We start from the raw sequence: 24,949 nt of genomic DNA on the forward strand, positions 1-24,949 counted from the left end.
AAAAATACTAAGTTCCAGAGAAAAAGAAAATAGTTCCTGAATATAAACTCTTAAGTGAGCATGAAAATCTTAAAACAGGAATGTTTTTACATAAAATAGCTGGAACTGAAGACGTCTGATCACCCCTCGGCAGCAGTTGCTCAAAAAGAAAAGGATCCAAGAAACAAAAAGCAGACTGGACACCTGTGAGAAAAATGACAGAGTAGTTCTCATAAGCTCAGGCTTCATAGTGCTTAGGCTGTTTAAATCACCACAATGCTCTTAACACAGGCAGTAATGAAAAGAAAACATAGTTGAAAGAGTGATGTTATACTTTCTGAAGTGAATTTGCCTCAATGTGAAAGATTTTCTGGGTGCCTTGCTGGCATCTACTAATTATTTACCTTTGAATCCTTAACCATAGTACTTTATCCATGTTTGTTTCCAGTTCTGGACCATTCCCTGCTGTCCTGCAGCCTGTGCATGGGGCAAAGCTTAAAAGGATTTGCCAGAGGTGTAAGAAAGGCATGTAATCCAGATCAGGCCATTTCTGTCAGAGTTTGCTTTTGCCTGCAGCTGCCCCATGTGCTGTCTGTATTCTTGTCCGCCTCAGTCCTAAGCGTGTGTGGCCTCCAGCACAAAGCACAGCACCCCCCAGCACTGTGTCAGTATAAGGGCCCTGATTCTCTTTGCACACTAGAAATCTGCCCTTCCATCTTTGCTTCGTGGCACAAGCTGCCCCATTGTATCTTCCTCCTGTTCTTTGATTCTGTGAAAAGCTGGAGGCCTAGCGGATAGCTAGGGGTGTGACAACAGGGTGTGGAGCTTGTCTGAATCCAGCGAAGGATGGTGGTGAATCAAAGGCTGTTTATTCAGATGACTCCTTTGTGGTCTGTGTGAAATTGCAATTGTGAATTTGCAATTGCAATCCACTTCCTTTGGAAAAAAAATCACTGCAATTGATAGTAATTAGCAACCTCTTATAAACCATTGGCAGGGTGTCCTGAAACCGATCCTCAGGTTCCTTGGGCATCGCATTGCCTGAGACTGCTGGGTCCCTTGTCACCAATTTAATATGTTCCTCAAACCTGAGGCAAAGGCCCTGCTCCAAATACCTCTCCAGGAGGAAACTGTGCTAAGTGACCTTATGGCTAAATGCCCAAATGGCTCAGCCAGAAATTGGGCAGTTCTCCCACTTGGCCCTGGAGGGATGAACCTCCTGGAGGTGGCCACCTAAACCTGGTACTAAGGTACTAAGGCAGTACCTTAGAACAGTCGCTAGGCAAGACCTCATCAGAGGGCTGCCCCCTTCACAAATGGGTCTCAAACACCCAGGACCTTGTGTCAGATGAGTGTCACAACCACAAGTTTAGATAATCTGTCATGAAAACTGTTCTATACAGTACACAGAATGGACTGTTTTCTGAGAAAGACTGACTCTATAGCCCAGCATCAGAATTGCCTTGACTAGGCATGTGTTGGTATTAGAAGAAGGTATAGAAACATCAACAATGCAGTTTTACAGAAAATGCAGTAGGAAAGACAGAAGTACCAAAGCTGAGTGCAGCATGTCAGATATTTTTTTTGTGTGATGTATTAAAAACTGATTGGGCCAAAGGACCTGGATTGCTCTTAAGAGACACCTCTTGCTCTGCAGAGAATCCTCAATGTCATCCTACTAACTGTCATATACCACAGGAGTTCAGGTGCCCCTGAACTCAGCAGCACTGAGCTCAAGCCATCAATGTTAACAAAAAAAGTCTGCTTGTGCACACACACAGCCTGGTGAGCCCATTCCTTACCAGCTCCTGGATCTGCGAGCTCAGTCCCAGCTGTTTGATGTAGCCACAGGTTTAGCACAACCATTCTGAGTGATGTGACAGTGTCTCATTTGTGTGCTCACTTTCATGCTAGCAGTATGTTATTAATCCCACAAAACTCACTGATTCATATTTTTTCCAATCTGAATAACATAGCTAATGTCATGTCCTACTCACCAACTCCCCGATGACTAAGAATCGCTAGCCCAGGAAACTCTGAGCTCTGGGATCTGTCAATCAGTCACCTAGCAATTCAACCACAAAACAGTCTACATATGAACTTGGAATCTACTGCTTTTCATAGCTTTTTCTGAACCACAGGTGTCCCGAGTATTATCCATACTACCAACAAAGCCTGCTGCCTCCCAGACATGGTGGCCATAATGGTAGCATGAATCAGAATTGGCTACACTAACTGCAGTAAATTGACAGCACTGAGCAATCCCATTTCATTAATAACAGCATCTCATCAGCAGCTGCTCCTTGGAGACAGATGGCTGCAGCTGACTCCCTAAGCATTGCTTTCTCTTGCCACCCCCAATGAGTTGTAGTGTTTGAGACATCAGTGACCTAGTAGTCAGAGTTTGTTTATACACTGGAAATGTCTCTTCTGTCCTGTTGTCTTCTTTTCCTGCCACTTTTTCTTCATAAGAGGAGTCACAAACAAGAAAAAAAATCAGTGTTTATTTCAACACAGATAATAGAATTCCAAAACCCATGGCTGAAAAATCTCCACCTCACACTAGCACTGCTACAAGACCTACATCAGGCAGTCTGATACCATCATGACAATTGATTAAAACATCTTTTGCTGGAGGGAAAACTTTCTACCTGGCAGGTATGAAATGCTTTTTTCTCTCTTAATTCAAATACCTTATTTAGGCAAAGAAATGAACTCTGAAAACAAATCCTATGCATTGGCATTAGTCAAATGTTTGCAATCCTTATTGGACCCTCCCTCCTGCACCAAGGTGTGCCAAGGGGACTTTCCCAAAATCCACTTGAAATTGATAAAGCTTCTATGAAGCCAAGGGAATTTGCCAGTGCTCAGTTGAGTGCAGTGTAAGGATCTTATAGCCAGTGTTGCATTCACTCACTAAGGCATAAAGACTTTCAAGCAGCAATGCCCTGCACGTGCAAGAGTCTCCATTATGTGAGAAAACACGTGAGGTTTGCACAACCCCGCGGTAAAGACTTCTGCGTAGAGCGGTATGCTTCATGCAACAACCAAAAGAGATTCCTGGGCTTGTGTGCTGAATCACTGTGTATCATCATAGCTGGAGGGGTCCAGCTGCCTTCATAGCATTTTGTGGATTTTGCCATCAGGTTTCAGCTCTTAATGGAATAGGACCTCCTGGGAATGTGATGTGTCTCCAAGAGTAACTTGCCCTCCAACTGTTGCTCTGTTACTACAAGTAAAGCTCACAAGAGGGGGTGGGAGGGAGGAAATACCAGCCACCTGGGTTGTGACACCGTAAGGGCATGTTTAGTCTTCTTTTGCTATAACGCTAGACGATACAAAGCACAATAAGGCTGTGTAAGAACTGCTATAATATTATTCCTAATACTCCACAGCTAAATGGAGGCAACAAGTGACAGGCTTGGGCAGCAGCAGTTCTTTAATTTTATAGATAAATCATTTTATTACAAATATCTTTGGGAATCTGAAAGCCATTTCTGAATTAGGAAGTGAAGGCAAACAAATAGACAGTATGCATCTCCTCACAAGAAAGCAGCTCTTGAAAGCCTTCTTTCCCAATTTTTTTCACTTAAAAGCAATTGGAGTTTGTTCCTTTTTTCTTTTAGTTTCCCGTATCCTAAAATTGTGCCTAGAAGCTGGTTATTAAGAGTGTATTTTTGGAAGCATGGCCATCAGTTCTTTTAAAGTAATTTAGAGCAAATGACTTTATATTGGATGCTAGCAGCAAATGGGAGCCAGCACAGTAATGGCAGAGGGAGTGGGTTAGCAGAGAGAAAATGCTCACCAGGGAAAATACAGTAAGCTAAAACTTCCCTGACTTCAAATATCAGCACTAATGATCACCTCGCACTACAGTGTCTGGCACTCAAGCTGATAAAAATAGAGTTATTAAAGATCCTTAAGTGTTTGTGGACCAGTTGATTGCATCGTCTTAATTAGACAAGAGTTGAATTCCTTAATGCTGCATTCAGCTCGTTATCTGAGTGACTGCAAATCACTTTGGGAAGGTTGTGGCAGCTCTGTTTGGGGTGATGTGGGGGCAGGCAGGAATACCATGGACCTGCAGCTCCGTAGAGGAAGCAATGCCCTGGACTGACATGCATCTGGTCAGTGGAGAGTAGAGGGAACCTTGCCTTCTGCTGGCTAAATATTTATCAGGGCATGAACTATGAACAGGTATAACTGGTTAACTAGTGTAAATCTGGTGTAGCTCCATGAATTTCCATGACACTAGCTACTGGTTTACACTAGAGGAAACTGTGGCCCTTTTTAACTGTGCTTTACCAACATAACTAAGGGGCTTTTTAGCAGACTCACTCTGGCAAATCTCACAGGGGGACTTCCAGATGTTACTGGTCTCCTAGCTGTCCTTCCTACCCTCTTGGGTTATGGATCTGGTAAAAGACGAAGGAGCAACATGTGCCTGTGTTTACTCCAAGGCATAGCCCAAGTTGTCAACAAAATTACCCCCCAAAGGTGAACTGCTCAATGCTAACTGTTGATTGGAATAAGGCAAGTAACAGAAGAAGGGCAGAGCACAGACAGGCATGGTAGTGTCTTCAGCCACTTCAGCAAAATTCTTCAGAGGACATTTGCCAAGGTCCTCGCTGACATTGGATCTATGCAGAAAGATATAGAAGGTACAGTGATTTACTTCCCACAGTCAGCTCTCCTAAGGAGAGGGGAGAGGGCACAGAAGTGCAACAGATCTTGAAATGAATCTGAGTAGCAAAATGTGGCTACAGCACGAGATTTCAAACTTCGTAGAGCTAATAAGTCTTTTAATGCACTGTTTCAGTTTAGATTTACATGCCACACACACACATAAACAGCAAAAGGTATGGTGCAAAGTCAGCCACTCAAAGATGGAAATGCCCGAATGAAAGTGGCCTGTGCAAATTTACTGCTTCCTCTGTGGGTCTTCATATGTTACATAGATTTCAGTTTACGTGGCTGCCCAGTTCTTTTTCCACAGACCCCTTCCCATATTCAGAGCAAAGACCAAGCAGGTCTCATTTAATGAGAAGTTATTCAAAACTGTTTTGTCTTCCTTGTTCAATGTGTGTGGCAGAAACAAGAGCTAATATTTATTGCACGTTGTTTAAACCCTCGTGGGCATTTTTAATGGTACTGACTGTTAGAGTGTCCAAGTTTATTTTCACAACTTGTCTGTGAAGTGAGGCCAGGGGCATGAGTCTGATCCTGCCATCACCGCCCTAAGTGGTGAGTAACTTCCTCATGATTACTGGTGCCACTCTTCAGAAAAAGGAAAGAAAATTCAGGCCTCATTTACAATCAGAGTATTTGCGCTTCTTCTAAATGCCCCCCTTGTACCAGAAAGGTATGTGGGAATGTGATAGTCATCATCTGGGATGAGTCAGGTTCTCACTAGAGAGAAGTAGAATGAACTTGATGTCAAGTTCACAGAGGAGGAATCTGGATTGTTGCAAGAGAGGGGTGTGTCGTTAAGTCCAAATTTTGTTCTGCAAATGCAGTTTTTCCATTACCTTATGTACAGTTTCTAGTCACATAAATCCTCATGTGCAGCCTCTTTCAGTTGTAATGCCTGGCACTCCTGGCTGGCAGAGACTGAAGTATGCAGAGGCAGCCTGAAACAGCAGCAAAGAGGCTGAAATTGTTCTATCTGCCTACTTAACAACTTCCTCTGTACTATAATACAGAATATTTGATAACCCAGCCATTTGTGTGTACAGGGTCAAAACATTGTCCCTTAGATATAATAGCTACTATTGTAATTAATGGAAACTACAGAGTCGAGACATAAGAGATTGTAACAGCAAAAGGGAAAAGCATGCCTAATACTTTCCTTTATAGCAAAGCTCTTCCAAAGGCATGTAACCCTCAAAAACAGTCAGCTTTCAAATTGAAATTTCCTACCCTTTCTCACTCTTCAAGACTCAATTCTTGGTGAAATTACAAGGTGCTTGCTTTGTTTATTTAAGATAGAAGCTAAAACTGAAGCAAAAGTACCTATTAGGGTTGGTTGGGGGTTTTTTATTATTTGCTATTAAATGAGAAATATTGAATAATATTTAGAGCAACAGTTGCTCCTCAGCAGTTTACTACAGAAGGAGATATTTTGTCACAGAATAATTCTGCCAGAGAGTTCTGCAAGTATATGTTAATGTATTTTGCTGGAGGCCAGACAAGGCGTTAGAGGCAGGTCAGGATGCATATTCCAGTGTTCCTGACTCCTCACGTTGGTTGATGTGTTTATAACAAAGTTCATTTGTTGATGCAAAACCTACCTTTTTTTGCTTGAATCCAGACCGAAGTGTCACTCCTGTAATTGTGGTAGTTCAGCAGGCATATGGTACCACTGTTTATGAAGTTTACAATGCAAGATTTGCAATGTCTGTAACTCAGAAGTAATGAAGGGGTAAGGTTGTACATAAAAAGCTTCTTTTTTTTTCCTTTCTCACTGAAGTAGGACATGAATGAACTGCACAGGATCTATAGCGACATGAGAAGATTTTAATATTATTATGTTTGCTGTCAGAGTATGGAAGTCTCAGGTTGTTCAGAGACATTAAACCGTATTTTGGAGAAATGGTTTCTGACAAGCCACTGCTCTCTCCAGAGAGGGTGCACTGAAGCCACTTACCCGGTAGCGCTGGCAATTGCTGCTGGGTTTTCCACTAAGCAGTATGCTAAAATGTTATATGTGTTTCTGAATAATTTTCTGACCAGGGAAGTGATTTATTTTTTATTTCTTTCTGAAAAAAAAAAAAAAATCCTGTATTAGAGTTTGAGAGTTTTTTTAATTCCTTCCTACAGAAAGGAAAACTCTATCTGTGCTATAAGTAGTACATGTTCCAACAAGCATATATGGGAGAAAAAGTCATACCTGCTATGTGGTATACCTTCTTAATATTCTACTCAATGTCTGTAGAATGCAATTTATTTAGTTCCTATTAGGTGGCATAAGACAAAACTATTTCTGGGGAAAATGTTCAAAAATGCATAAATGGCAGAGAAGACAAAATCCTATTTTAACTTTAGGTTTCTTAGACACCGCAATAAAGAGTGAAAAAAGCTCTTTAAAATGTGTCTCATTTAATTTTTTTTTTGAAAAAGTTATTATGTAGCAATATAGTTTATATTCTGCCAATCACCATAATACAATGAGTTCAATAAAAAAGAAGCAAAACGCACTTTTAAAAATCCCCTGTGAGTTGTTAAACTAAGTAGGATGTGATTATGTGGCATTATTTCAAACCCTGGCACTTACTGATAAAGGGCCATTATAATCCCCTCTGGAAAACTCTTCCTGTTCCCTCCTTGCCGATAAACTGGGCCCAGCCTGGAATCTGGCAGACGGAAGACCAAGATCACTGAAAGCCACCTTTCTGTCTTTTCTCCTCTCATCTCTCCCCTGAGCGTTACGTGCTTTGAAGCTGCGTGAAGCGAGAAGGTTGGTTCCACCATCCGTGTATCGCTGCGCTACTGCCGCCGACAGAAAAAAGTTTGATGGCAATCAGCTGTGGCTTGCGTGTCCTCCCTGGTGAGCTGGGAGCTGCACTGCCTGTGTCCTAGTCATCTTTAAATAGCAGCCAAAAGCAGGCTGGCTGCCGCCGGGCTCATCCCGCCAATGCGAGGTATTTAACCGAGATGCCCCAGTTAGGACCGTGGTTGCTCCAACCTTCATCTGTGGTCAAGAGAGAGAGACGGGCAGACGTTTGGTGAAAACGAATCAGATATAACTTCTGCAATTTTCATCACTGTTGTGTTTTAATTAATGCCAAGCTCATTCTCCCTACGAGTCACCCAATAACGCCACAGGACAAGGCCCAGCTTTTGCGTTGAATCCAACAAATTTCTTCATGCTTCCTGTACAGCCCCGAAACAGGGGTGGGGGGAAGTTAATCCATTTATCACAGCCACCTATCCAAATTTATGCAATACTTTCCCCCTTAAGTTAATGGGGAACTTCTGATCTCAATTTAAAGTAGAAATTAAGACTGGACTGGGGAATGCTTAAAGCTTTGTGATAAAATGAGCCTGTTTAGCCTCCTTAGCTTCATCTCTTTCACTGCTCCACACCCGCCAGTAGCTTGGTGAGAATTTAATGTAGCTGTCTGGGTTTTAGCCTAGCTACCTTGCTGTCCAAATACGTCTGTCTGTGCAGCTGTCTGTCAGTCCTCCCACAGCACCTTTTCAATGTTAGCCAATTTCACCCAGATTTTGCCAAGGCAAAAAGGTCTGACAAGACACTAAATGTATAAAAATAGGTTGCCAGTCTAGTACAGAAAACCTGTTAATACTCACACTGAGAAAAAAACCTTCATCATTAGTTCAACCCTTGTTAGGCATCAGAACACTTAGGGACGCCACGGCAGGAGGTAATTCATGCTGCCATGACCTCATGTGTAGCAGTATCCTGCGCCAGCTAGTTTAAAGCAAGCTCCCTGTACTGGGTCTGACTGGGTACAGGCTTAATTTTCTTCATAGCAGCCTGTGTGGCGCTGTGGTTCGGATTTGTGACTGAAACAGTGTTGATAACACCCCAGTGTCTTATCCGTTGCTGAACAGTTCTTGCATGGCCTCAAGGCTTTCTATTCTTCCCACTCTGGCCCCGCAGCGAGTAGGCTGGGGGTGGGCAAGAGGCTGGGAGCAGCTGACCCAAATTGACCAAGGCAATATTCCATGCCAAATAACATCATGCCCAGCAATAAAACCTGGAAGGCTGTCTTTCTGAAGTAGCTGTTGCTTGGAGACTGGCTGGGAATCCGTCTGCTTGTGGGAGGTGGTGAGTGAGTGCTTTTGTATCACGATTATTTTTTTTAATTTTCCTTCAGTCATTAAACTGTCTTTATCTTGACCCATGAGTTTTTTTCTTGCTTTTTCTCTTCCTAGTCTCTCCTCCATCCTGCTGGGTGTGAGAGTGAGTGAGCATTTGGGTGGGTACTTAGTTGCTGGCCAGGGTGAACCGACTACATTAATCTACCTCTACATAAGGTCTACCAACAGTGGTATCGATGAACCTTGTGGATAAAGAACTGAAACACATTTGGCAAACAATTAAATAAGTTACCGAACTGGAGGCATTCAAACCCATCAACATCCTAGATTCATTGAATGTAGCAGACTTACAGTACTGTGAAGTAGTAAAAAAAATACTCTTGTAGCAATTGGAAAAACCATTTAGAATACAAACATGTACAGGGGTGATTACCAAAGGATGTTCCTGTACTTGCTCACTTTGCAGTAACTTGCTTGTATCCTGAGATGCACAGCAGCAGCCTGCTAGCACGGTATAAATGCAGAAACTGAGAAAAATAAAGTCAGAAAAAAAGTGTCGACACCTCATAAATTGGAAGTGCATCCATTATTTGGATACAAAGTGAAGAAGGCTTTGGGTGAGGTAGACCGTCGTAGGATGATTATGAATTGCCAGCATGATGTATCTGTGAACAGCGTGCTGTGATCTGGCATGTGTCAGAAGTGTTTCCAGTAGAGACACGGAGGCATGAATGCCACAGAAGGCGGCGGTGCAACCACACCTGCTGTCGTATGCAAAAGTCCATCACTCGTACTTGAAAAAAGGTAAAGTGAATTCTGAATAACTTGATTCTAGGCTGTTTAGAGAAGTGTTGATCCAAGATTTTAAGCTTGGTCTATTAAGCCTAATAAAACGAATGGAGCGGAAATATGATTGCTGTCTACTCCATCCAATCAGGGAACAAACGGAACAGGAAACATAAACAGGAAAAAGGAAACCTTAAGCTTACAAACGATATTGATATAATGACAAGTAATTATAAGGCGGCCATTAATACCTTGGAATGAAAAGGTTTCTCATCGCTAGCAGCTGGAATCAGGTTGCAGAATTCCCTTGCCATGAAAGCAAATGGGACTTAAAAATTGCTTGCCACAGCACTCTGTAAATTTATGGAAAGACCTACATAACAAGGTGCCTGCGATGGTAGGCTGGACACAACAAAGTAACAAGACCTTTCTAGTCCTGAGATCTTAATATCATGAAAAGGAAAGAAATTAGGTGGCGTTAAGTGTCAGGAAAACCTCCTGGTATGGGGATCTGTCTGGTAATGCCATTGCCTGGCAAAGGAAGCTGCTGGATCTGAGACAATGACTGCATTAATAAGAAAGGCTTCTGGATATCTCTCTCTTCCTGCAGGCAATTAAATAATTCATCGAATAGTTCCCAAAGTTGGAATTTTCATTTGGGAGTAGGCCAACACAATGCTGTAGGAACATATGTGAAGGGACCTCATAAGATCATCTTCTCTGTGAAGGCCTACTGCTTGTAGAAATAGTGCTCTCTTCCATAGTGGGGTGAAGGCAATAAGAAACACCATTTTTCTTTGGACCAAGCAGTGCTGCATAATAATAAGTATAGGTCACTTATCTGAGACTTGCTAAAACTCTGCTAAGGCCTTTTACAATCTAATACAAATGTTTAAATAAACAGAGCTAGCAAAATGGTATGATGTATATACATTGTTTGCTGGAAATGTAACAGAAAAGAGACACTGGGTGCACTCATTGCAAAGAGCTCTGGATCATGGGCTTTTTTTGGTTTTGAAGAAGCAAAATTATTGATTTAAAGTTTCTCAGGGCCAGATTTTTCCATACTGCTCAGAATCAGAGAAAAAGTTTCAGCTGTTCTCTTTTATGTATTTGCACTACCTCTACCCTTGCTTAGATGCAGAAAGATGGGTTGGTTTTTTTTTTTTTTTCAATGTACATCTGATAGTGACCTTTGACAACCTGGCCTTTTTGGGGTTCCTGCGTGGGAGCTGAGTGCTTACAAGTATCAAACTCCAAGCATGACAGCAATCTGTACCCCAGTTCACCCAGATGATGATACGGTTTTCTGTGCAAGAAGTTGGACTTCCCTAGCCATCATTCATCACAGGAATCCATTGGAATGAGCCCTCCCTGAGAAGGGAAGGGGCTTATGAGTTTTCTAGACTGGCAAAAGTCTTAAGAAAATAGTGCAATATAATAGCATATGTATATACGTAAACTTGCTGATCTACAGCTTTATTTTATATACCACACTGGTCTACCAAGCTGGTATACTGTATTGGGTAGGTCTGTGGTACAGTTGTACTGGAACAGGAAGAAAAATAGGCTTTCTGTTGTGTAGACTTGGCTTTATATTTTTATTTATTCAATTCTACCCCAAAGCCTACACAATAAAGAGGACTAAAAATGAAATGCCACTGATTGTTTTGAACTTGTGCACAGTAAATATCACACAAGAAGAGATTGCTAGTTCAGAAGATATCCTACTATGCAGGAGCTTATTGCTAAGCACTGGTTTGAAGCCTATATTTGCTTTCTATAAAATCCAACAGAATGAGGCAATAGGAATAGCCTTGATCATTGTACTTCTGAAATAAAATAAGGACCTGAGTGATTGCAACACAGCTAATAAGCACCTTAATATTTGCTAAGCAAAGCCTGAGTAACATTTTGGCATACTGTTAGATTCGCTTACATCACCACTAATATTTACAAGCTCGAATCAGAATTTATTTCAGCTTCATTAATGTAAATATCACATTTTTGCCTTTGAGAAGCAGATTTGTTTTTTTAAAAAGGCAAACCTTGCATTTGTTGTATCACTGGGCACTTGAAAAATGTCAGTGTAGCTTAGTGAGGTAGTTTGTTTTTTCTGTTTCTTTAACTCCATCAGCTGTGGAACACATGGACTTCAACTATTCATTAAAAAAATTTCTGACCCTTTTACCATATTGTGATCTCTACTTTGGAAAAGAACAGTGCAGGGCTTTCCAGGTTTGGCTTCCAGGCATAAAAAAACTCCGTTGGCTGAACCTATTCAGGAGCACTTAGCATCCATTCCAAGAAAAACATTATATTGGCCCCAACAGAAGCAGTGTCTGAATACTATTTCATTCTATTGATTACTGCTTTTCATTTTAGCACTATCCTTTGATTATTACTTAAGGTCTTCGTCCAACCAGGTTTTGGTCTGGTAACCAGCAGATGAAGTTGGCAGGCTGGCGAGATTACTGTTTATGAGGCAGACAATACAATCCTGTACCAAGTAAGAATGAGTGTACAGTGTGTTGCTTCAGCTGTACTTAACTAGAGGTTTTAAAAACAACTCTGACATCAGTGCTTCATGGATTTTAGTTTGCACTAAATCGAGGTGGAGAGAATGGGCATGAATGTGTTTTGTAGATGAAATATTCAGCTAACAAAGAGACAAAGAGGAAACTGGGACATCAAGTTCTCCCAGAGATCTCCTATGTACTGCTAAAAAGTGAAACTAAATGGTGTTTTCAAAGTCCCTAAATTAGCCTTCTCCCAGTGAAGCCAGCAGTAAAATTCCCAGTGGTTGCAAAGGAAGTCAGGTTAGGTCACTGTTCTTTAGGCCACCGAAAATCCTACCTTTTTTTTAATTATTATTTCTTTGTGTCCCTAATGTCATACTGGAGTCCTCTGGACCTTGAACTTTAAACTTGCTTCCTGCTTCCCTCATCACCATGCTGGCACGCAGGTGGCCTCCACGTTGGTGCAGCCACAGATTTCCCCATTTGTGAGGAGGGGGCTGGTGAGCATTTGAGCTGTTGCCTCCAGGTAGTCTGGATGTGCTCGCTGGACTGAATTCCCTGGCTGTAAAATACAGATAATGGCACTTCCCTGCCTACATGGATTATGTGGATTCCTCAAGCTTGCAAGGGATAAAACTCAAAAAGTAATGTAACAGGTGATGTTTTGCTGCATATTTTATCTACTGGCATACAACCATTACTCCATTATTGAGAAAAATGGAGACAGAGACAAGAAAAACAAATTAAAAGTGAAGAAAAAAAGCACTATTAATAATAATGAAGAAAAACAAAATAGCATATGACCTGACTTCTACAAAATAAAATCCCTGCAGATACACAAACCACTACATTAAATATGATTCTCCATATGATTAAGTGAGCTTCTCTCAACTTGCCTACCTTACTGCTTCCTTAAAGCCATTTACATTTTTTTCTGGTCTGCACATACTTACCCAGAATATGAGAAGGGACTACTGAGTGCATGTACTCTAGTGGTTCCTAGACAATCAAGTTGAAAACTTCTAGAGCATTAACTATCTGAAGAGGAGCCACAGCTGGAAATCAGTAGGTGATACACAAGGGGAACCACACAGGCAAACACATACAGAAATAAACATAATATGAATCAGTAGACAAATATGTTTCAAAAAAAAAGGTAGAGGTGTTTTTCTAAATTTGCTAATTAGAGATAGAAATATTTCCTTACAAACTGTAGTCAAGTCAGATACAATGTAAAGCAGTACATTTGTCTCTTTTTGCTGAATCACTGTCAATGCTATGCTGTCAGATACATCTGGGTGAAGTGGCTGAAGGACCATCAGGAACAATTAGTTGTGGGGTTTACTTCTTCAGGCAGCTTTGGTCTGTTGCTGTCTTCTTCAGGCTTTTCTGTTGCTTGAAGGGGAACTGAAGGAAGCATGAGAATTTTGCTGCCTGGGAACAAAATCTGCTTGTTAAGAGCTATACTGCAGCTCTCCATCTCTGTGTAGGGTTTCTCTAGATCAGCTGTCATCATACTAGTCAAACACTGAATCAGATAAATTGTCAGCATGGGGCTAACCAATCTTCGGAGTTGATAGTATGGTTTATCCTTCCTATCTTGCTGCAAATGTTGCTTATTGAGCTTACTGCACCCGATGATTTACTTGTGTAGTGGTTTGAGCAGCCCAGTGAACATGAGGGACATAGCAGCTTCTGTTGTTACCTCAAAGTGTGAGAAAGTTTAGCACAAAGGACTAAATCTTCCCAGTCTTCCAGGACAGCAGAATCTCTTGGAATCTGGCCTCTCACCTCCAAGTGCCTCAGATTCCCCTCCAGAAACGCAAATTTTACTTCAGTTCACATGATCTACAAGATCGTGGACAAAAAGTTTTGCTATCATACTGGTTTGCACCATAGCTGGTGCCTTACTATTCATACGCAAAAAGCAAACCCCACTGCTTGCTGTCCTTTGAGAGTGTGACTTATATTTCCCAACAGTGGTGAAATGTTTCTTCTGGAGTGCCATTTACTGATTTTTTTTTTAAGTGTACATTTTTAAATGAAATTATTTGGTTTGCAGTTTGTGACGAGATAAGGCAGATATATAAATGGTATTTTAGTCAAAGTCACGGCTCCCAAAGTATTATTTATGCTAAGCTTTGAGATATGCTTTTTCCTGAGGGAGCCAAGCTGTTATATATTTTCTTCCTAATCTACTTGGTATTCAGATTTCACTGCCAGCTGGAATTAAATATTAGAGATTTTCTTTGTTGTTATAGAGCTGAATTATTACAGAGATAATTATTATTGAATATTTCAGCATACATCCTGTACTTAATCCATTTAACACACACTAAAAGGAGCCCAGCTTGCAGTACCAAGAACAAGTCTGTAATTGTTTTAATCTGAAAGATGAAGAAGGTTCGAGGTAAAGAGAATTCAATTAACAAAGGCAAACCTAGATGTGAAAAGATACAGACTTCTTTTTTGCTTTATATTACCGTAATAAACATCTTCTTAGAACATACAGTGTTTCAGAGTGTATTGCTAGTAGAAAACCCACAAGCTCTTGAAAACTTTGCATCTGCTTATGCCCTCAGGTTGGTTCCCCTCTTGTTTTGTGCTTGAGTCCTGCTTCTCTTCTTTACCCCCATGGCTGCCCAGGACCCCTTCCAGAGACGTGCGTGCCAACCCAGAGGAAGCAATTGCCAAGGCTGGCTTCATGGATGCTAGCGAGCAACACCAGTTCATAAGTTTTAAAAAAAGGAAGGCTCCCCTCTCCGTGCCAACAGAGCCAAGAGTGTGTGGGAGCTCTGCAGTCCTGTTCGTCCTGTCAGGAGCTGCACCCTGTCTCTGGCAGGGATGTTGCCATCACACCTCTAGCCATAACCAGTTGCACTTAAAACTCATCAGGCCCCACCACAAGCACGCACAACAGGTCTCTGCGCAAGCCTCTGAAGCTACTGAACCAACTAGATAGCTAAAGTTGGGTGAGACGAATTCAAAGCTGAAATAAGAGAAGAGGAACACTCTGAATAGACACTGAAGACTTGGTTTGTTCTCTTTTGTTTTGTTTCGAATTACAAGATCAATTAGATTTTTTTTAGAGTTTTAGATTTTTTAAAAAAGGCATTTTCCATGCAAAAAGAATATCAGTGTAGGAAATTTTAGGTCCAATTCGCATATCTCTATAGCAATTCCAGCATTCTTACAGTGTCGGCAGAGCATTAATTCTGATTTTTCATCTCTTTAAATTGTGGAAACTATGAGAATCTCACTGTGAAGCGAAATCAGGTTTGTCACCTGTACCATCTCAAACTTTGTGCATGCATGCATACAGATATATATGTATTAACACAGAGAAGATCAGGACATGTTCTGTTAAAATCTGCAGGATACACATGGTTTTTTGGCAGGGTGTAAATCTGGACTGCATTAAGAAACCCTATGTGACAATGGCCTATAAAAATCAGTCTCTAAAAGTGGATAATCCTGAGTCAACACTGAAACTCCTTTCTTTATCCTCCTTTCCTGCCCTTGCTTATGTCTTAGATGAATGCTCATAATCCCATCCTCTGACAAGTTCTTCCCAAGAAAGAGATGTTTGTATTCTAGCCCTGTGACTCATACCTGCCAGGCCCTGCCCAGGCCAGAAAGAAATACAGGAGCTGATCTATAGCCCATTGACTTCAATGGACCTTGATCCAGGCCCATAAATCACATATTTCTACGTGACAATTAAAACATTAACTTGTTAGGGCAGGCTCTAACTCAGTGAAACTGCCTTACAGTGAACAAATTTTTCTTCCTCTATAAGAAAGACACTAAAAAAAAAAATGGGAAAGAGATTCAGACTTCTTTTATTCCAAATGTTTGTGGGTATGAAATATAGTGAGGAGCTCCCATGTAACACACTGTCAAAGTAAATTAAGGATTGTGATTTTTTTTTGCCTAGCCGGTTGGCTACAAGCCATCTAAATTTTAAAATAGACCCAGGTATAGGAAATCAAATAATGAAATAATCAGAACTCACAGTAAAATATCCTGATTGAGATAAATAAGCTACATTGTAGCATTCTACTGCACCCGTACACTTCAAGGTAGCTACTCCTGCGTACATTTAGTTGACCAGTGCCAAAAGGAAAAAGGCCTTTAAGAAATGGCCATGGTCCTCTCCTTGCTACTTACTTTCTCTCTCATTTTCTTGATTCTACTAGTTCACTCTAATTTTTGGTGCCTCATGCCTTTATCCCTTTGTTTCCTCAGACTTTTAATGTCATTTCCAGCTGAGACAGATGAATACTCCACTGCTTTTAGGAATTGGACATTTTTGTAGTGAGCCTGGGATTTCTTTATACCTCAGGCTTCTTACTCTGCACTGACTGATATGAGGCACACCCATATTTTCAGGACTCTACAGTCATGCCCTACAAAATATTAATTCAAACTTGATAAAAGAAGTCCATGGCCCTGGAAATTTTTTGTGCTAATAGTATGTTTTAATCAAAGGGCCAGCCTCTCAGCTGGGAGTTTGAATCAGTCAAGGAAATGCATGACCCACCCAACATCTTTGTACTCACGTCGTATTCATTCAAATGAAAAAAGAAATTACGTTTAAAATTTTGACCACTTTATTTATTGTGCGTTTTTTTCCAAAACTGAATTGTGCAAATCCTTACATGGCATGTTGGATGTGGACAGTACCCATTTCATTTCAGAATAGACAGCAGTGTAAAGCACAGCAAACAGTGAGATTGTTCAGGCTCGGAAACGCTAGTAAGCTTTACTTACTGTGTTAACATTGCAAAATGAAAGATGTCCCTCTGCCTCACACTGTTTGAGCTATGAATGTATTTTCAGAAATATACCCATATTCTAATTCAATTTAAGAGAATGATGATGGAGAAAACCCCTGAGAAGTCTCGTCCTGGCTCCCTTTGCCATGTCCGAAGAATTGCTGTAAGTGCAAGAAAAATGAAGCCCCGTGAGGCTAGCTTGCACAACACTTAATCGGATCCAGTCACCGCTGCAACAGTCACGGTTAGAGCTGAAACTGCATCCTTAGCTAATCTTGCAATGGTCACAAAGCCTCTAATGAGTACGTAGGCAGGTTTCGTGTCATATGTTACAAATACACAACCACAAATATAGCGTAAAGCCCAACCCAAACCATTCTATGATTCTGTGATTCTATGTTTCTATCAGAATTTGGTTTGAAAGCATGACTCCTACAGAAAGCCTGATAGGAAGGAACCCTGAGAAAACACTGAAGAGCCACAGTCTTCCCTCTGACAAAAAATGAAGCCTGTGTGTCTAGTCTACCAGTTCACTCCCTTTTTTGGTGCCTCATACCTTCATCCCTTTGTTTCTTCAGACTTTTAATGTCATTTGCAGCTTAGACAGATGAATACTCCGTTGCTTTTAGCAATTGGACATTTTTGCAGTAAGCGTGTTAAGAAATACTGCCTCAAAATCAAAAATTGTGCTGAATGAGCAAAGGAGCGGTCAAAGAAAAAACAGCTGATGCAGGGAACATTCTCCACCCCTCTTGATGCTCATGCACTCATACACACATACGCAGACTGCTCTCTCTTGCAAGAGTTACGGATTCCTGACTCTATATGTCAAGCAAAGTTCCTCATGGTAACCCTGTCTGCTCTCCATGCTGACAGACTGCACAAGTTCAGAAAGGCGCAATTTACTCCTCTTTTTTACCATGATGAACAAGTCTGTCCATTAAAACAGTTACTCTTTTTTACTTAGTGGATTTAAAACCCTTGGCATAACTTCAGTGTGATTTTGGTATGATTGCATATGCAAGAAAGCAAAAACCAACAAACTGGGCCAACTTCTGAACTCTGTGTCCCTGAAACCGCTGAGACTTTTGTTTAAGTAAGGAGATCAGAATTTGGCCCCGATGAAAACAAGCTTTAGCAGCAACAGGGGCTGGCCTCAGCACCACTAATCAAACCAGTGATCTCCCATGCAGGTTCTGTTCCACTCCAGGCCACAGTTCCAGCACCACTCAAATCTGCACTGAGGGCGAGGACATTTCATGTGCATGCAGCCACCTGCAAAACAGCAACAGAATGGCTTTGGTACTTGGCAAACAGTTAGAGATGTTAATCAACAATTAACAGTGTTAAAATCAACTTTCTTAAGTGTTCATTTACTACCCAAGTAGAATATTTAATAAAAGAGAAGTGCAAACTTGAAGAATATTTTTCCTGGGCTTTCTAAAACCTGCTATTCCCTCTTTTATTGGGGTGTAACATGCTGGTCTCACTTGAGGGACCGCAGGAGTAGGAGGAAATTAGGAGAGGCTGTGCTAGGGATAGGGAAAAGACAGTCTGTGGCCTCTCAAAGCAGTCATGGAGGTGTCTGCTGAAGGATACTCTACCCTAGTCCAGCTGTGAGCCAGAAGATGAACAAAATTCAATTCTTCTTTGAATTTGAATTCAACAACTGAGAGATTTGCAAAGAGAATAAATCAGGAGATACAGACTTTTGTGGCTGACTGCTGATTATATCAAAATTACATTAATAATTTAAGTTGATTTGACCTTCTTAGTTTCTGAAGCAGCCTTTTGAATCGCATCAATGTTTCCTGTGTGTTGGGTTTCTTGCTTGCTCATACTGTGAGAGCGGCTTTAATCTCTCTACTCACAACCTTGATCACATGTTTAATTTGTAATATATAAAACATCAACATTGTCAAAGGTCATTACAGAAATACACTTCAAATGGAAATTATGTTACTTACCACACAAAGAGATCTCTTGTATAATTCAAATGGAAAGAAAAGCATGCAGTATGAAGAAATGCTGAAATGTCATCTTGGTTTGACTCCAGATGGTGATAGGAGGTACAGGGGGTGTGTGTTCCCTACTGTACGACCTGCTACCCTTACACCACCTTTTTTTTATAAATGCCACTCCAGAATGATTCTCAGAAGGTAAAACCAGCAGGAGACACAAGAACTGGTTTGTTAAAACAGGCCTGGCTGCTTCATCTGACAGAGAGAGAAAACTAGCTGTGCTGGCAAGGTCTATTCGTCAGTTTATATCTTTGTGTAAGAGCTGCAATTCGCCAGACGTTTTAGAATTATTTGAATGTAAGCGCACCAATGGCCAGCCTCCATGTTACACTTAAAGTTTAGATCCAATCGTCTCTTAGCATTTGTATTAAACCATCACTGGGTAAAACACATCTCAGTCCTGGCGCAGGACCCAAGGCACCCCCTTGTCAAACACGTGCTCTACCTGCTAAGCTACGTAAATCACGTTATTCTCTGCTACGCAGCAGCTGAGATCAGCAGTCAGGGTGGAGAGTGCCTCAGGCAACGTGGCCTACAGCTTTGCGAGTACATCAGTCCTCTGAGAGACGTGGATGTGTGTTTAAACTCACTCAGACTGGGAATTGAGCTGCGGGAAAGTGTTTCGCTCTTTCACTTTGCCTACTACAGAGAAGCTATTGGCGTACAGAAGTATTCTACAATGTCTACAGCTATACAGGCTATTGTAGAAAAGTTACTGACATAGAGAAATGTAGGCTATTACAGAAAAGTTATCGGCATTGCCACTGTCCCTTGTAAGAGACAGTGTCCACAGAAGCATTTGGGGAGGGAAGGCAGAATTATTCTCTTGTGTGGAGTCAGTGTACTCCTCCCAAATGAGGACTGTTGGCAGACTTCAGTGTACAGTTGTCACCCGCTGTATTTAGGCAGAAATGAAGTGCGCTTTTCAGTTTACAAATGCCAGCCTAGAAGCTGGCCTGTGCAGTACCCATGACCAGTGAAGAAAGCAAGCGCTGCACTTTTTAAGCTTCACACCTTAATTTGCAGAATCACTGAGGTGGGAAGGTACCTTTAGAGATCATTCGGTCCAAACTCCATTGCTCAAAGCAGGGTCAACTAAAGTAGGGTGCTCATAGATGCATCCGATTGGGTTTTGAATGTGTCCTAGAATGGAGACTCTTTCTGGGCAACCTGTTCAACCATTCACACAGTAAAAATAATTTTCTTATGATTAAATGGAATTTCCTGTGCTTCAGTTTGTGCCCATTGCCTTCTGTCCTTTCAGAGGGCACCACTGAGAAGAGTTTGGCTCTGTCTTCTTCGCTGCCCCCATCAGGTATTTACTTATGCAGTCCTTTTATCATCTTTGTAGCCCTTCATTGGACTTGCTGCAGTCCATGTCTCTCTTGTACAGGGAAGCCCAGAACTGGACCCACCACTCTAGATGTGTCTCACCAGTGCTGAGCAGAGGGGAAGGATCACTTCCCTTGACCTGGGGGTGATGCTTTTCCTAACACAGCCCAGGATGCTGTTGGCCACCTTCACTGTGAGGGCACGATGCTGGCTAATGTCCAACTTGTAGTCCACAAGGACACTGGGGTCCTTTTCATCAGTATCAGTGTATTTCCCTTTGTTGAACTTCATGAGGTTTTCTCAGCCCATTTCCCAGCCTGTCGAGGTCCCTCTGAGTGGCAGCACAGTCAGCCGATGCCAGTGTGATGAAACATTTCTAGCTTGCTGCTGTGGCTTTGGCGTTTTGCATTACAAGCCACTGTTCTGACATGGGTCAGGCTATAAACAAGGAAAGGTCTTTTTCTGCTTATTATTAATTTTTGATAAATATTCCCTTTTCAAGAAAGAAACAAAGAATGTATAATGGCCTTTATTTCCTTTTTGATACATTGGGGATATTTACAAGCAACTTCCCTAAACATTAGTGGGAGTTGTGTAAATGGTGTCAAATAGGGATATCCTGTTTGTGACAACTGCCTGTAATATAACAGTAAAGATTTTGTAGCAAAGTCTAAGAGAAAGTAAAGATCCTAGCACTGCTTCAAGCCTGACCAGAGGGGAGGTTTTTTATTATTTGGCTATGCACAAACTATTAAGTATGAATAGTCATGATTATTATTTGTCTATTTCTAACCCAGTTCAAACTTCTGGTTTCCAGCCTGTTTTACAAGTCTGGAAATAATTTTATTGACCTACCCCTCTGCTATCACTCTTCTGCTGCCCACCTTGCTCTCTACACTTTGCCAAATCTTGTCTCACCTTCCCACTCTTGAATTCATGCTTTCTTTCCTTCTGCTTCTCGTGCTTAAAGAAGTCTCCCACTTTCCATCTGCCAACTGCCTTATTTTCTTTCATCAAACACCACAATTCAGGATTTTGTCCTATTTCTTCCTCAGTAATATTTCTGTGGTATCACTGCTTGAAACGTTCTGTCCTTGCAATTTACAGCCTCTTATCTGGCATTTTCAGCATCCCATTTGAATAAGTGATGCCACAAAACTGAGAAGTATCCTCTGTACTTAATATTTGCATAATATTTAGGCAATCATTTTAATATATTTTGATTAATTAGTAAATGCAATTAAATCTTGGAACAGCACGAACCTATAGGGTATAGCCCATTTACTGTTCCTGTTCCCCATTTTAACCCCCCCACTGCCAACAGCTTACTTTTATTCCCACATGGTAAGCATTGATTGGTGCGCGCAGTTTGTCAGGACTCATGTTTCTTCCTCTGACTTGCTCTTCTGCTGTGGGCATGTCACTGGGTTGAGATTAATGTCATCTAAATTTAGCTATATACTGTGTAGACGTCTACAGCAGGACTAATTCTCCACACCCCACTTTTAGGTGCGATTCTTCTGGCCTACATTAGAAACATGTTCTGTTTCATCGTGAGATGAATTTTGCCCTACAAATGTCTGGTTTTTCCAGTGGCAATGGAAAATCTAGACAGCTAGCTGGCCATTCAGTCATATGAATGCCACATCCAGTGTCTCTCCGTGCCTCATTTTCCCTATGTATAAAATAGCCAGGCATTTTTTTGAGGCTTAATTAGTGGCTTTAGAACTAAGTGATTTAGATTTAGTGATTTCAAGATAATTTAGATAAAGTGACAGAGGGAAGATTGAAGCTGTGTGTGCTCTCCCTCTCTTGGAATAATAGTGTGCATATGTACACATGCACATTCATACATTTATATTGTAAAATTAATTTTACAAGACAGTTAAGTACAAGATATCTAATAAATTTACCATTTTTTTCTACTGGAATATTGCAGCTGGGGCATGGCTTGGTTGTCTTCTTAATTGTTTCTCTAGATGCCTCTTCCCATCGAGCTTGCATGGCTGCATGTTCATCAACGATGTATCCCTGCAAAGAGAGACAAAAACCACCTGCGGCACAGTACCGGAAGGCTGCGCTGGGACACGATGTCTATGCTGAAGTGGTAACTATTTACCCACAAGAAACAGACAGGAGTGACTGCAAGGCCGGGTGGGCTGGACTTTGTGAGAGATGTAGTATTTTTGCTTTAAAATGCAAACTTATTTTCTCCCAGTATGCACAGGACATGTATTGGGTTAGATCACGGGCTGTGGGATGGTGGGGGGAGCATGTGCCATCCTGGGGCTCCTTCCTACCTCCAGCTGCAGCGCAGGCTGCGTCCTCCCCGCTGCTTCCTGCCCGGAGTGGTGGGCAAAGCCCTGGCAGGACAACACGGGGTATCAAGCTGTGCTGCAAAAGCACAGACAGGTAAAGCAAAAAGGCGAGGCGAAGCAGGGGTCAGATGAACCTGGCTGAGCCGTGACATGATAGACACCGTAGGTTTGATTCTGCTTCAGGGATTAAAGCCCTTCTTGCAAGAAAAGCAAAACCACAACGGCTATGCAACACTTAATAATGCAGAATGGTGGGGTCCCTGGAAGGAAGCGGTTTTTCATAATAAAGCGTACTCCTTTGTTTCAGAGGTCTAGATTTTCATTCAAACATAAATCTATATAAATGTAGGGCACCTTAAGAGGGACAAAGAAGAAACACAAAATTTTGGAGAAAAATAAAACACAACCCAGTGAACAATGAAAGCAAGTAGCTCCCCAGATAGAACGACACAGATGGAAAAAGTCACCATGAAGAGTGGTTTAAAAGGGACTCCTGTGTTTGTCCTATTTATGACTGGGACAAAATTACATAATCTACACAAGTGTCCTACTTGGCAATTTCCTACCTAAAATGATAGTACAAGGACAAAAGAGATGGCAGTGCCTTGGGTCATTTCTATCACAGGAGGTTGGCAACTATGTGAATAGTAGCTGTAAACAATGAATGTAGGTTCCAGCCTTGAAGTTCTCTCTCCATTTGTAATGTGGGTTTTTTCATGCATGTGGGAAAATTATGAGCTTAAATTAAATTACATAATTTGTAAAAATTCCCATAATTTCTTTGTGTATACCTTCTCAATCCTTGTAGGCTGTTATGTGGATAGACTTTTAATATTTATTTACATGGATAATTGTTTTTTAATATTTATTTTTAGTAAGACAGAAAAAGGAAATTGGCCCAACTTTTAAACATGCAACACAACCGTAACTCCTCTTGTTTTCTGCTTAACTACTACTGATAAAACCTGTGAGTTGTTGCAGTGTCAGTAAGTAAGATCCAGAATTTATTTTTTGGCTGAAGTCACCTGAGCTAAAATGGAATAACAAAGAGCAACATCTGCAGAAACTTGTTTCCAGATCATCTGGTGGCCATTGCAGCATGCATCTTAAAAAAAACCCCAAACCAACAGCTTTTCTTAATCAGAAAACCTCAAAAATGTGTTTATGGCATTATTTCTTTTATTTTACTACCTACATCAGTCTCCTCTGCCCTTTAATCCCTTTTGTTGGTCTGCACTTAATATTCTCCAATTTGCTAATGTTTTTGATGTGGAGGTGACAAAAGTGAACAAAGTCTTCTCAGCTGTATCCTAGAAGTGACTTTTACTTCTGGCTTTCCGCTTCGGGAGAGGGAACTCAGCCCTGCACCCTGCTGGATTATTCAGCAATTCAGCAAAAGGATGACCTCTATACAACAGCACATTAGTAAGTTCTGGGAAATAGAAGAAAAAGCTGCTCAGGCTAATAGGAAAGAACATAATCTAGTATTGATCTCACAACACCTTGATCTTTAAGGAAGGATGACTTTAGCAAGCAATCTGAGCTAACTCAGAGAGGCCTGAACACAAGACGGGGAGAGCGGGGAACGCTTGACCTGGGCCTCAGTTTGCCCAGTGGCAGAAAGAAGATGGTATTAATATCATCTGGTTGTAATGGGAATTAATTACTTAACATCGTTAAAGCTAATTCAAGATGAAAATCACTATAGCAGTGGCAGAACATTGCTATTCTTTTCAGAATAAAAGCTACATGAGAAGACCAGATGTATTTTTAATTTTTCTAGCCAATCCAGAAGAGCTTCACAGTAGCTCTGTTTTTCCCAAATAGTCCGAATCCAAACTGTGTGGGTCAGCACTTGGAAACACTTTTCCCCCATCTTCATGATCTTTGTTGTGCCCTAATGGCAAACGTCACTGAGGCAAAATTTCACATGCCAGATTGTGGATTCGATTTGTATAAAGATATTTGATCTTAGTTCTGAAAACAAATACAAACATGGGAGAGCTCAGGAATAACTAAAATAAACAACTTCAAACCGCACGTATGCATATCATCAATAAAGGAAAATTGCTGAAAACAGTGGAGTGAATTATTAAATTTATATTTTCCAATGCAATAATTCTAGCATGAAATAAATGCAGCAGCATAATATTTTCAGCCCATTAGAGCTGAAACATCCCTCCTATGCCCAGTCTTGCTGAATGCTAAGTTTAAAGCTTCCTGCTGTGGGAAGCAAGTGCAGAGAAATGGTACGGTGATGGAGACTCTCTGATTCAGTAAAGAAATCATACCATACTGATCTATGAGCTTTATTTAGTGCTCCACGTACAATGACTGCAAGCACACATGTATTTATCTGCATTTTTTTCTCAAACAATAAAGCAAAGTTATGTGGCAGTTCTCCATTACCTGTGTCTATTTAAATCACCTTC

The 24,949-nt window shown here is 41.2% G+C and overlaps 1 protein-coding gene across 1 annotated transcript in view; it reads right to left on the reverse strand.

Annotated features, from left to right (window-relative positions):
* Positions 1–16,659: 16,659 nt before the first annotated feature.
* Positions 16,660–24,949, reverse strand: part of PRKN (parkin RBR E3 ubiquitin protein ligase) — a 128,096-nt gene continuing 119,806 nt past the window's right edge. Inside the window, exons 4-5 of the mRNA XM_054822699.1 lie at positions 22,113–22,230; positions 16,660–18,121 (exon numbers count right to left, since the gene is read on the reverse strand). Of these exons, the coding sequence (XP_054678674.1) occupies positions 18,012–18,121; positions 22,113–22,230 (228 nt within the window). The 3' untranslated portion in view covers positions 16,660–18,011. The remainder of the gene's footprint in view (positions 18,122–22,112; positions 22,231–24,949) is intronic.

This window comes from Grus americana, chromosome 3 (assembly GCF_028858705.1).
Source record: "Grus americana isolate bGruAme1 chromosome 3, bGruAme1.mat, whole genome shotgun sequence".
NCBI lineage: Eukaryota > Metazoa > Chordata > Aves > Gruiformes > Gruidae > Grus > Grus americana.